The 13,298-nt window shown below is 33.6% G+C and overlaps 1 protein-coding gene and 1 long non-coding RNA gene across 5 annotated transcripts in view; both read left to right on the top strand.

Moving 5' to 3' along the window:
- The window catches only part of LOC134662856 (uncharacterized), a 256,695-nt gene that overhangs the window by 192,609 nt on the left and 50,788 nt on the right, over positions 1 to 13,298 (top strand). The gene's annotated exons all lie outside the window — the stretch shown is intronic.
- On the top strand, positions 2,384 to 10,875 carry LOC134662752 (uncharacterized). Of its 4 annotated transcripts, none has more exons than XM_063519035.1 (7): positions 2,384 to 2,793; positions 5,540 to 7,121; positions 7,381 to 7,592; positions 7,661 to 7,855; positions 7,962 to 8,426; positions 9,193 to 9,391; positions 10,677 to 10,875. In XM_063519035.1, exons 1-6 carry the CDS (start codon positions 2,597 to 2,599, stop codon positions 9,287 to 9,289), a joined length of 2,748 nt encoding a protein of 915 aa, XP_063375105.1. In that variant the 5' UTR covers positions 2,384 to 2,596; the 3' UTR covers positions 9,290 to 9,391; positions 10,677 to 10,875. The 4 variants fall into 4 exon arrangements, with proteins under 4 accessions (XP_063375105.1, XP_063375108.1, XP_063375107.1 ...); XM_063519038.1 differs by lacking the exon at positions 9,193 to 9,391 and adding an exon at positions 9,029 to 9,126; XM_063519037.1 differs by lacking the exon at positions 10,677 to 10,875 and adding an exon at positions 9,029 to 9,126 and having other exon boundaries at positions 9,193 to 9,345.

Genomic DNA, 13,298 nt, shown 5'->3' with positions numbered 1-13,298 from the left:
ATTCTTTATCATTTTTTTAACTTCTTTTAGCTTTTTTATTATTCCTCGAGCAACTGCATTAGAAGCAATCACAAAGCAATATGAATAATATTACACATAAATTATTTAATGTAGTTTTATGGATAATTGCCAATAACCTATCAGGGTGCCATGTCATCTTTTTCCATTGTAACATCTATTCTATTGTACCATGGTTTGCAATAAACGATATTACTATTACTATTAGCAAAGCACAGGTAAGAAAGACACAACTGCCGACTGCAACTAAAGAAACGTGTATTTTATATAGTACATGGTACCTTTTTTATGGTGGCTATTGTTGTCAGATTAGATATTTTGCCCTGAACAAACCATCCTGAACCAATATAACGAAAAAAAAGTTGATAAACAATTGTACATCAAAAGGTACGGTTTTAGTACGATGTACGCTGCGTACAAAAAAGGTACGCAAGGTTCAAAAATAGTACGTAAAACCGTACTAAAAGGTACGATCTGGCAACACTGTGTCAATGTCAATTTCGAAGTTTGACAGCTCGATTTTTACACAGATAACACTAGAAGGAGAAGAAGACAGGATGGAGAAAACGAAACGAACGAATTTAGGACAAAGTAAAGGTTGGATCCCACGTGTAAAGAACGAGATTTGCTGGACGATTGAATTTTATACTCTGGCAAATCCACTATATTTTTTAATTTTCCCGCCTTATTCTACTGCTGAAAATGGCTTGCCAAACTTCATGTTACAGGCATATATACTGGGTCAACCAAATCTTGTCAGTAAATAGGAACATAAAAAACTATACTCATCCTTTTCTTTTGAGTGCTAGTACTAGTGTAAGACAAAGATAGTATGATTCTCTCTGTCTATGTTTGAAATCAAACAGACCTTTGACACACTATACGGCAATTAACGAAATTGCGATTTTTGTTTTTCGCGGTAAACCCTCTGTATTTTCATGGCCTTGTGTACAAGGTTTTATTGCGGTTCGTCATGTCTTGTCTATGACCGTTTTATGCTGTCAACTTCAAGTGACATTCATTTCATTTCAATGTCTCATTGTCAGTGTTGCCAGATCGTACCTTTTAGTACGGTTTTCCGTACTATTTTGGACCCTTGCGTACCTTTTTTGTAAGCAGCGTACATCGTACTAAAACCGTACCTTTTGATGTACGATTGTTTATCAACTTTTTTTTTCGTTGTATTGGTTCAGGATGGTTTGTTCAGGGCAAAATATCTAATCTGACAACAATAGCCACCTTAAAAAAGTACCATGTACTATAGAAAATACACGTTTCTTTAGTCGCAGTCGGCAGTTGTGTCTTTCTTACCTGTGCTTTGCTAATAGTAATAGTAATATCGTTTATTGCAAACCATGTTAACCATGGTACAATAGAATAGATGTTACAATGGAAATAGATGACATGGCACCCTGGTAGGGTATTGGCAATTATCCATAAAACTACATTAAATAATTTATGTGTAATATTATTAATATTGCTTTGTGATTGCTTCTAAATTAGAAGCAATCACAAAGCAATATTAGAAGTTCTAATGCAGTGCAGTTGCTCGAAGAATAATAAAAACGCTAAAAGAAGTTAAAAAAATTATAAAGAATTTGTTCTCGGGCTGTCAGGTCTAAGTCATGTCATGTCCATAAATCCTACTTGTTTATCTTACCAATCTTATTCACATGCATTTCTTTTTAATTTATATATGTACATTTGCATATCCAGTAGAAAGTTACTTAGTCATCTGAGTGTATTTCGTTTTATTTGGCATTATTATCCAGATTACAAAACTCAGGTAGTCAAAATTCAGCCGGCCATTTATAGCCCGTCAAACAACTTAGTCAGTATAAAATGGCGCGAAATTTAAGTTTTCTATTGGACCATAACCCTTCGCACCATTTTTTTTTAATTTGCCGCTTTTTTCAACTGACGGAAATGGCTTGACAAATTTTATTTTTCATGTACCTATCTATATCAATGCAAACAAAATTGGTTAACTATAGCTGGTCAACCAAATCTTGTCAGTAAAAAAAGGCGCGAAAATCAAATTTTCTATGGGACGATATCCCTTTGCGCCTACATTTTTCAGATTTGCTGCCTTTTTCTACTGACAAGATCTGGTTGACCAAGTATATGACGTGTACACTACACTTATAGTTGGTCAAATCAATTTGTCAGTCAGTAACAATCAGGAAAACTATACTCATGTCTCATCCACCCACCATACCCCCCACCCACACACCCACATATAAATATTGTTTCTGTAAGAAAATTATACTAATAAAAAAACGTACTTTTTTTATCAAAATCGTACCTTTTTTGACGTACGACCGTACATAAGCTGGAAGCGCTCTGGCAACACTGCTCATTGTCGTTTTGTACTATTCTATACGATTTCTAATCTCCGTGTACATGTAATTGTTTAATGTAGAAATGGTTTTGCGTAGTTTTTATTGTTCAAAAGCAAACTAACGATACATTTGCAATGTGGCTATAAATATTGAGTTGTAATTTACTTGTAATAAGTGAAAGTTACTTGAGATAACACGTAATTAACATTTTGCACATTTTTGTTCAGCGTGCAACAATGGCTTGCGTGCAGAATTCAGTCCAGGTGGACTCTGAGAGGGAGGAAGGAGAAATAGTGGATGAATTGGATGAGCTTTCGGACATTTCATCTGAGGAAGAGTTTCTGCTTCGACAGAGGTTGCATATGCTTGAGAAGTATAATAATGTCCTTGAACGTAAGAATGCGAAGCGTACGAGCGTCACAGGGTCTGGTAAGTAACTTGTTTATGATATAAACTGTAGACGGTTTCTCCTTTTGATGCACAGTTTATACAAGTACAGTATGTGTAGAGTAGGTACTTGCTACTTGTGTGTATTTTACACATTCGTGAAAGTGCAAGTGATTAGCTTATTACATATCAGTTAAATGCTTGTTTACCAATAGCCAATAACTCTAAATAGGAACAACTTATTTCATCTGACCTAAATTGGAAATATATCTTAGGGGTTATAGATTTTACAGTAGTCGCCATCAGATCTATTGGAGCGGCCAAGGTGTTCACGATATCTGAACCCGCGCTCTAACGCCCTGACAATAGAGGCGTGTTCAGATATTCGTGCGCGCCTTAGCCGCTCCAATATATTTGATGGCGACTGTACATATGTGTCCATAAGGACGCTTTGACAGGTTATTTGTATAAAAAGCAAATCTCATCCTTTTGGTAACCACTCATTGCGAATTTCCTACTTTTTGCATTTGTATCATAAATAATTATGACACCACCCAGGTGTATAGAAAACACCTTTCTAGAGGTTTATTGTTTAATTTAGGCGGTTTTCTTTACCAGCTGCCTGAGATAAGTGGTAGACCTGTTAATAACCTCTAGCCGCCCATACGTCAAACCTTGCCAAGCCAAATGAAATTTTATTTTGTCAACACAAAGTTCAAATTCGAATGGAACAGGTGACCTTTTTATAGGTCTCTGGGCGGCTATAGTTCGTTTTTTTAGCATTAGAAATAAGGTAAACAATCTTGATGTGTCTTTTAATTGAAAAACACATTTTAAAAATAAGTTACGGTAAATATGTAACAATTATGAATCTAATACGATCTTTTATAGTCTTCTGCTTTCATAAGTAATAGTTATTGATTTTTAAAAAGTGTTTTTCAATTAAAAGACATGTCAAAATCGCTTACCTTCTTTCAAGTTCTTTCTAATGCTAAAAAAACGAACTATAGAGGATAATGCTTTTAGTTATGAGAAAACTTTTAATGTAGCAACCATTACTGAATATGTTTGTCGTATGGCTAATGGAGTGTAAATACATTGCAAATTGCAATTAACTATACAAATTAAAAGTATAATAATCTCTAATTAACTATACAAAGTAAAAGTATAATAATCTGTAATCCAAGTATTGTAAATGAATACTTTACATTGCAGATAGTGTTTAGGTGAAACATTTATTATAGTCAGTGCCGAAAAAGAAGAGTTGTGGAGTATAAGGGAACCAATACATTCTATAACTCTTCTCTTTATCTAATATTTCTGTATATTATATAAAAGATATAGAATATTAACCTTATTATTTTATTTTACTTATCTCAGTGGCATAACTGTGGCAGTCTGCAAAATGAGAGCCTGTTAGCACACAGGAAAACCTAAAACTTAATTTAAGTTTGGTCAGGTCATCAGAAAACCTTATTATTTGACTTTGGCTATGGTATATTTCTTGGTATACTTATTTATATTAATATGTTACTTGGGCGAAGTTAGGGTTCCATATAGATAGTTTTACCAACCCTAATTTTACATGAATTTCAACATTGATAATGGGGTTAGGTCAGCAGTCTCAATATACATATTGCTTATTTTGCAGTGCTTGTGTATCACATAATAGTTCTCATGAGTTAACATTTGTTTATTGAACAAACTTTGAACTCTTTTATAATTTTTGCAGCACCCACCTGCGCCATTCCACTAACCCGGGGTTAACCGGTTAACACATTGAGTGCCGAAAACACTATTGGAAACAACTATCTTTTATCTTATCTTATTGGGTATTTTATGATTTCGTTCCCAGGCCGGACGACCCGGTACTTGGGATCGTGGTATTACAGCTTTATATGGCGAAATTTTTGTAGCCTGGCGCTGATGTCTTGGTTTGGCTGGGTGGCAATGAATGTGTTTAACCTGGAGTTACCTTGTTTACCAGTACAATTCGACACTGGGTTAATAGTTTAACCGCTTAACCCCGGGTTAGTGGGATGGTGAAAGTGGGCCTAAGGGTAATGAAAAACAATTCTCATGTGATTTCTTTTTGTGTGACACAGAGTGATGATATGTTGAACACACACATTTGCTAAAATATACATAGGGTGTATTCGGGTAATTTTGTATGCCGGATAAATCCGAAAATCAGATGAAAATCGATAAAAAATCAATCATAATAAAAATCCATTTTTGGAATTTTCCTACGGTTTTCGACATTCGGAATTACCTGAATATATATTGTGAGTATAAAATGTAGAGTCGATATTGTATATATCTTTTTTTTTTCTAAATTGCTGACTCAATTTAAAAGGGTTTCTGTAGTAGGCTTCCAGACTAAATATGGTTTTCTACTGGTTTATTTATGTACTCGTGTTTGTGAGGGGCAGGACTTCTGTCTAAGGAACATATGGGCATATTTTGTTTAATTTTTCTTGACAACTAATATTATAATAATATGGTCATAGTTATTAATATCATAACAATAATAAAATTGTGTGCGTTTTACAAATCACTATAATAATTGTTAGTTTCCCTGTCTTTACGCTTTCAGCTAAATATGTTAAATTGCAAAGTTCCTTTACTTTGCATACGAAAAAGCAATCTAATATTGTTTAGTTCATGATTAACTTCACATTTTAAGATATTTAGATAATATGATTAGATTATGTTTACTTATATAATTAATTTTTAATTTGCATGCACTACCTCTCTTTGCACTGAGATTCTTTAATATAACTTTTAGGTAGAAAAAGACAGGACAATGATGCATTTTTATGTGATCTCTCTGAGATATCTGCCACAGAATTGGAAGAACCGTATATAGTTAAAGCTATCAGGGAACAAAAACATTTAAAATCATATCCCAAACCAAAGCGAAGAAAAGACCCACTACCTGATAACAATTTAGCAAAACGGGTACACAGAAGAAAATCTAACAAAGCTAAGAAAAGGGCAACATTTCTAACTGAATCAAGCGATGAATCTGATGATGAGTATAGAAATAAAAGACGAAAGTTGGCTGCAGCTGTCAATAAGGGTAATGTTGACAAATCAACTCTGAAAGCAAGGCTGGAAAAAATGCTCTGTGGGTCACAAAATCCTGAGCCTGATAGATTCTTTCCGAATTTACAAACTGAAACTCATCTAGTGTCCATTAATAAAGAGATTTCTTTAGAAAAGGTAATTAGCGCAGACGCTTCATATGGAGTCAAAAATAATTCTCCAAATGAACAAGTGTATGAATCTGTAGACTTATGTTCTGATATAGATACTAAAGATAATGGAAATGGCAGCGCTATAAGTGTACTGTCAAGCACTGAAAATAACGGTAGTCTTAAAAGTGTAGCGTCAGAAAACCATTCCACCTTGGATTTAGCCCAAGAGACTACTGCTACTGTGAAAAATAAGATTATCAACGAAACTCAAAATACCAGAGATTCAGACGAAGATTTAGAATTACTAAGAGAACACGCTCTGAAAACGAAGGCTGTCAAAACCAACGGTCAAAAAATTGAATTGGAGAAACAAAATACACAGCAAAGCGACATTATTGACGAAAAAGATGCTTTGCTGCTGTCAGGAGATGAAGATAGTGATACGGCTGAACTTCGGTTGATTTGTCTAAAGTCTGCTTTATTGAAAAAAGCTTTTGAAAGGAAACAAAAACAGAAGTTAAAGAAGCGACTGTCCCAGTCTTTGAATTTGGATGATGAACTTATGAGAGATCAGATTGAATATATGAACCAAATGTTGTCAGATAATAATACTGATATAGAATCGGTTGATATGGATATTGGTTCTGACGGAGATGAGAAAAGTAAAGATTCTCTTATTGAATCTTTAAAACCTACGAATATAGAACATGAAAAAGGCGATGTGGCAGAAAGTAATAAACAGAATGAAATAAGGGAATTATTGAATTCTAAGGAGGATGAATTTGAGGAGGACGAGGATCTTTTACGTGCCAAATTATTAACTTCCTTAAGTAAAAACTTGCCTAATCTTGTTCACCCTAATGTTATTAATAGTATCACAGATAGTAAATTACCAAAAAAAGATAGTGAGACTGAAAAACAGGCCAATAATATACCAGAGGAGAAAAGATTTATAATTAGTATCGGAAATTCTGATTCGGAAGGCGAACATGAAGCAACTAAAAATTTAACAAAGATGCACATGAAATTGTCAGAACAAGCCGATTTCCAGCAAAAACTTGACATGTTCTTGAAATCTACGCGTATGGAGGTAGAAAAGAGTGTTCTGCCTGATGTTGTACAACAGCCTGTAGTACCGCCTGTACCAAAAACTAAGGAAAAATTCGTCCCAAAGGTGAGAATCTGTCATTTTTAGTATTAGGAAGGATTAAGTGACCATGAACTTCTGTGCCCTAACGTGGAAATGAACCAGCGTCTTCCATCAGCATTTATAGCAGCAGCTATAACTTCTGAGCCACCTTGCCACGATAGAAATCGTTCCAGTTTCCTGATCTTGAAATGCTTTTGGCCATTACCCTAAAGCTAGAATATAAGCTTTCTTATCTTTAATAATATTCTTATTCAAATTGTTCATAACATTGTTAAAATTTCAGACTGTAAACCATTTGCCGAAATCTGAACAAATTGAGTACAAAAATTTGGTGAAAAGAATGGCAGAGTTGGAAAAGATTAAAAACGCGAGACAATCATCGATAAATGTAAATAAAGCAACAACGAAGCCGGTGGAAACCTTAAAACCTCGTAATTTCGGCACTAGAGAACAGCTTACAAATTATGAATTAGAAGAGCAAATAGCTTTTTCAAGGTACTTGTGATTTTTAATATTTAAAGTTTTTTAAGTCATCGGTTTTTATTTAACGTTTATATTTACAGAAAAACTATAGCAGAAGAGTCGGCTAAAGTACTTAAACTGAAAGACGAGGCAACCAAATTATCCCACAAGTATAAAATTGTATCAACTGAACTTCGAAATATAGCAACTGCTATAACTTTAAATAAAAGACAACAGAAAGTTGCCCAAATTAAGTTATCCAAAATAAGAACTCAACATCAGCTGCTGATAAACAGGTATTTGTACTTTTGCATAAAACGATGTTTTACTCTTGCCACTTCGGATACAAGATTTGTTTTCGTGCAGAACTATTTGTTAACGTTTTAAAACTATGTTTGACAGCTCAGCTACTTCCAAACATTCCATACCAAACGGTAATCTAGCACCAATAGTTCGTGGCCCACAAAAATTACCAACAACCGCGAAGAGACCACAGAAAGAAAATGCGCCAGTTGAGGAAGTCAAAACTGTAGAATTATACAATCTATCAACACTTAGTGACCTACAGTCAGTTAAAGTGAGCGTGGTCAATGATAGAATGGAAGAACCAAACCCTCGATTATCAGTTCAGATAGATGTTACTAATAATAAAAAGACTGTAAAATTGCCTAAAGAACCAGTTAAAAGTACATTTATAGAAAACAGTGTAGAATCTAGAATAAATGATGGAAGTATTGATGCCAACGTAGAACTCGTTGACAGAGGCAAGAAAAATGGAAAAGAACTGACTGATAGTAACTGGGGATGTAAAAATAAACTGAAAGATGATGATTACAAGTCACCGCTCCAAGCATTAGGCTCTGCAAAGTAAGTCGTTTCGATTGATGCATGTCCTATTGTAAAACTTACCTACAACATATACTGAAATTAATTTTCTTTTCAAGAAAAATAAGGTAATTTATTGGTGCTACTGTTGAAGATTAGGAGGAATTATATCGTGAGTTTTAGTGGGTTTTTTTACTACACAAAGATATTTTGCATAAAACCTATTCTTTTTATCTTCAACATTAGTATGTTTAGTATCGTATATACGTTTGTATCATATTCGCTGTAGCCAAAACTTCTAGTTTCATCTACAGCAATGTCAGCAATCAATTGATGAACTGAATGTACTAAGTGATTCCTATTTGTTCTATTTAATTTAATTTATTTAACATTACGACATGTATTTAGAAGTACCTAACTAAAGCATTACACATTTCGTTGCTTTGTTCCGTGATTATTCTGATAAACATTTTCTTTGACAGATTGTCAAACTAACGCTGAAAGCTTAGTAACAGAATTCTTGGTTTAGTATTTGAATAAAAAAAACTTGTTACACACACACTTGTTATCAAATTACTGTCGTGTGGAACAAATAGGAATGTCTAATCTGAACGCTTAATAACATTGTTTTTGGTCCCCATTAGGTGTATACATAATAGAACCAGAAAATGTGCATGTTTCAATTACCGCTTCCGATTTAAATGAGTGGATGGATGCGTACACATCGCTGGAGGGCTGCGATGTAAGTATGCAGTTCACCAGTCAAAATCCCACTTCTGATGTCCTTATTAACGCAAACACTTTTCAGCTGGGACCCGAACGCCGTGCTCTGCCGTTTCGAGATCGGGGGCAATTGCAAAGACCCTGATTGCAAATATCTACACCCAAAAATACAGGAACAATGACACTTTACACATACTCATTGCCGCCACACACTGCCATACTTTACATACATTTACACTGACATTTGTTGATATTGCTGCTGTACTGGACTCAACAGACAATGTGTAAAGTATATGACATATATGTATTATGTATCATGGATATATTATGTTTTAAATTGCTAACATACTCGAGTTATAAAATATTATGTGGGACTATTTGCAGTCCGTATATTTTATGCAATCGTAATAATTGAAAAGGCGTTTTATTTAGCATAAACGTTACGAAATATGATTTGTATGATCTACTTAGTTATATACTTGTCCCTATGTATGCTTATATCTTTAAAACTACGCAACGGATTTTGATGCGGTTTTTTTTAATAAGATTCAAGAGGGAGGTTTATGTTTTGTTAACCCGTGCGAAGCCGGGGCGGGTCGCAAGTAATATTAAAATAGAAAATAAAGCATGATTCAATTTTTACAACTATTACGATGCTAGAAAATATACATTTTAACCCTTAAATACATGATTTTTTCGTTTTGCCCGAAATTAATATATATATCACATAATTGTTTGCCGTTTCTAGGAAAAATAGTAAAAAAAAATATATCATCGATTTTCACTGGGAAATCAGTGTTAAAAGTTGCATAGTCTAAATCATATTTTTGGAAATATATAGCTATTAGTAAGGGGAATAGGAAAAATCTTAACTGCCAACAGAAATGTACACTATTTGTGATGTTCCTATGATAAAATTTGTAAATATAAAATAATTACAAACCCCGAAAAATCTGCCCAAAATCACATACTAAAAATCATCAACTTCCAGGTTTTTCCAAGTTTTCCGACATTTCGTCTATAAACAAATGTAACTTTTATAAATTAAAATACTGCGTAAATTTATGTAATATATCGGAAAATTTATTAGTTTTACTATTGAAATAATATACAAGAACAAATAGAATTTGTTTAATAATGCATAACATTTGATGTTTATGTTGTGTGTATAAATGCATCACTATGCATTTAAGGGTTAAAAGTTAAAATATACAACTTAAACGCATATGTATATTTTCAAATAGTCGCAGGAGTCAATCCCATACATATTTAGTATTAATTTAATACATTACTGAATTTATATTTTATTTGTGGGTTTGCCGCAAAATAACGAGCTAAAGATGTTAGTGAAAGTGTTATTTGGTTAACACGCATGTCATTGACGTCACGTTACTGGGCTGTTAACCATATTAATTAAAACAGTTGAAATCGATAAGCTTTGTTCACAATGGTTTTACCTTAATTATTGGCATTCATTCTCATGTTCAAATTCAATACTTCGCTTATCATTTGTTTGTACGTTTCAAGACTCATATCAGTTGATTAAATAACTTTTTTATGCTATTCTAGTTGGTGTTGCTGTCAGATGTCTTCCTACAGTGGTAAGTTCCGGTATTTACTAGTCATAGTGAAACGTAGTGGGCTCTCGGATTCTGTTCGTAACGGGCAACGTTTATGGTAAAATGTATGTTTTAGTTAAGTTTTATTATAAATATTTTTAAAATACGATATTGTACAATGAAAAGTAAAATAAATTATTATTTTGTAATATCTTTGTTTTATTTATTACTACCATTAAACACTTTGAACGCCATTTGTATAATTTAAATTGACCTGAAAACACACCGAAATCTGCGTAGGTATTTATGAGTTCTTGGCGTTCTACTGGTTAGAAGTCCCGTACAAGATAAATGATGTTTATAATAAAATACAATTCAAAGCGATATTTTTTTGTGACTAATAAGACAAATGAAACAAAACTGGATCTTACAAAGACATTTTATTCAGACATTGTAAAGAAAATACAAAGTAAAACTCTCCACACGAAGAGACATATAGTTACAAATTTATACGTATATTTTTAGGAATAATTTCAATATAATTACATAAGAATAGAATATTTGAGACTGCACACAAGACATCACCCCTATGTTGTGACGAGAGAATCTGATACAATAGTACAATATTATCCATACTAACAGTAAAGGGGTCCACAGACGTGGCAATCTGACCACCAATCTGTCGTCCAACTTAGTGTTCGTTAAGACTCGAGTCGAGTCAGATTGTACCATCTTACTGTAGATCCCAAAAATGGATAAGGGCAAAATTCGACAGTTGACGTTTGATAAATAGTACATATTCACTAACTATGGATTAAATACAATCATTTAAAAATAATCTTAACTCCTTTAGTAAATTTCATAAGTATTGGCGTTTCAAAGCTCACAATTTCGATCATTCCCATATGTTTATCAGTTTTGGCAGTATTTGTGTATGTACATGTAGGTAAGTAAGTAATTTATTAAATATTTTAAAATTATGACATTTATGACTCTAGGTATGTTAATAGTTGAGTAGGTACTTTCACCGGTGAGATACGCTCATAGCGCTACGACTTATACTTAGCTACTATAGCTAGGTACCTCGTTGGTCACATTATGTTCAGACATTAAATTACCTAGGTATATTGCGACTTTGCGAGTATGTATAGTTTAACGTTTAACTTATCTATTTTGGATAACAGCTTAAATTATTTCGGATAGGTGATAAATATTATTGTGTTGTGCCTTAATATGTAGAATTGGGTACTTTCCTCTACTTAAATTATTTCACACCGTGCACGAAATAAAGCACCAGATAATTCTTAGAAAAACATTTATAGAAGTTATTTTAAACACGATTTATATTTAATAAATCAGATAGAAATATAAAAAAGTAGGCGAGTTGACCGTGACGTCACTACACACGTTTTCATATAAATTCCATATTGGCAAATCGTTTTGACAGTTCTAAAAAAGAAGCTGATTCTGCTGACTTGACTAGTACGAAACTACCCAATAATTGGCTACTTTGCTTTATTTCGTGCACGGTGTGAAATAATTTATTTTAAGTAGAGTAGGTTCACAATTAAAAACTGGTTTACATTCCCTAATAGGTACTGTAGATAGGTACACATCACGTGCGATACATTTCGGCATTTGATTCGTTGCTCCTATCCGGCAATTATTTACAATCGCATCCGATTTGTTGCAACGTTTGAAGAAGAGAAGCATTTTTAAACAAAAACCTCATCAGTTATTATTACTTACTTTCCAGGGTAAGGCCAATGAATCGAGTCATACAGTGTCTGTTTCCGCTGAGGATAGAGCCATTTTCTAACAATCGGAGGAAATATACCTATCAAAATATATTATAAACAATTTTTGATGAAGTATCTACCTCAAACCGCGGTGATATTAAGTACTTACTTACCATTTTCTTTTGTTTAGGTACCTGTTTACACGCTACCGACCCGACCCGACCAACTTTATTAAAAATACGTATATAAATTATGTAAATACCGAATTCAATTTGCCACCTAATGGTGGTAAAGTTGAATAATTTCAATTTTTTTTTCTTTTAACCATAAACAATTCTAAAATAATGTCTGTTATAAATCGGTTACGTTTGAGTAAATTTGGCTGAATGAATTTTTCCTTAGGCCTTTCAATTTTGTAGGTACGTATTTTTAAAAGTAAAATGCAGCGGACGATAATAATAGATTCCATAAGATTTACTCCTGGAAGTAACACAAACATTGCAAAAGTAACGACTTTTGTTTTGTTTGTGTGTGTGTGCAGAGGGCCTAATGTGCTGCCTCTCTGTCGCACTTGTAATTTCATACGTAAGTGTGACAGGGAACACGTCGAACGTGGTTCGGGGTGGGGCCCTCAGATGCTTTGGAGAGGCACGCGGTTTAAATATGGTTATCTCTACTTTATTGCGAAGTATCCATAGAAAGTGACCCGCTATCGTTCTGTGTATCATTTTCTGGGGGCCTTGCTAAGTGACAATCGTTTGTAGAAAACGCCAATCAAAACTTAAATACCTATTAAAATGATCACGTGACTTTTCGTGTGAGTTTGTCATTCCAATATAATTTTACTTCTTGACTGGTGTTTGTCAGTTACGGACTAGGAAACTCTCAATAGG

Source organism: Cydia amplana, chromosome 3, assembly GCF_948474715.1.
Source record: "Cydia amplana chromosome 3, ilCydAmpl1.1, whole genome shotgun sequence".
NCBI classification, from domain to species: Eukaryota; Metazoa; Arthropoda; class Insecta; order Lepidoptera; family Tortricidae; genus Cydia; species Cydia amplana.
This window is presented reverse-complemented; position numbering and strand designations above follow the sequence as displayed.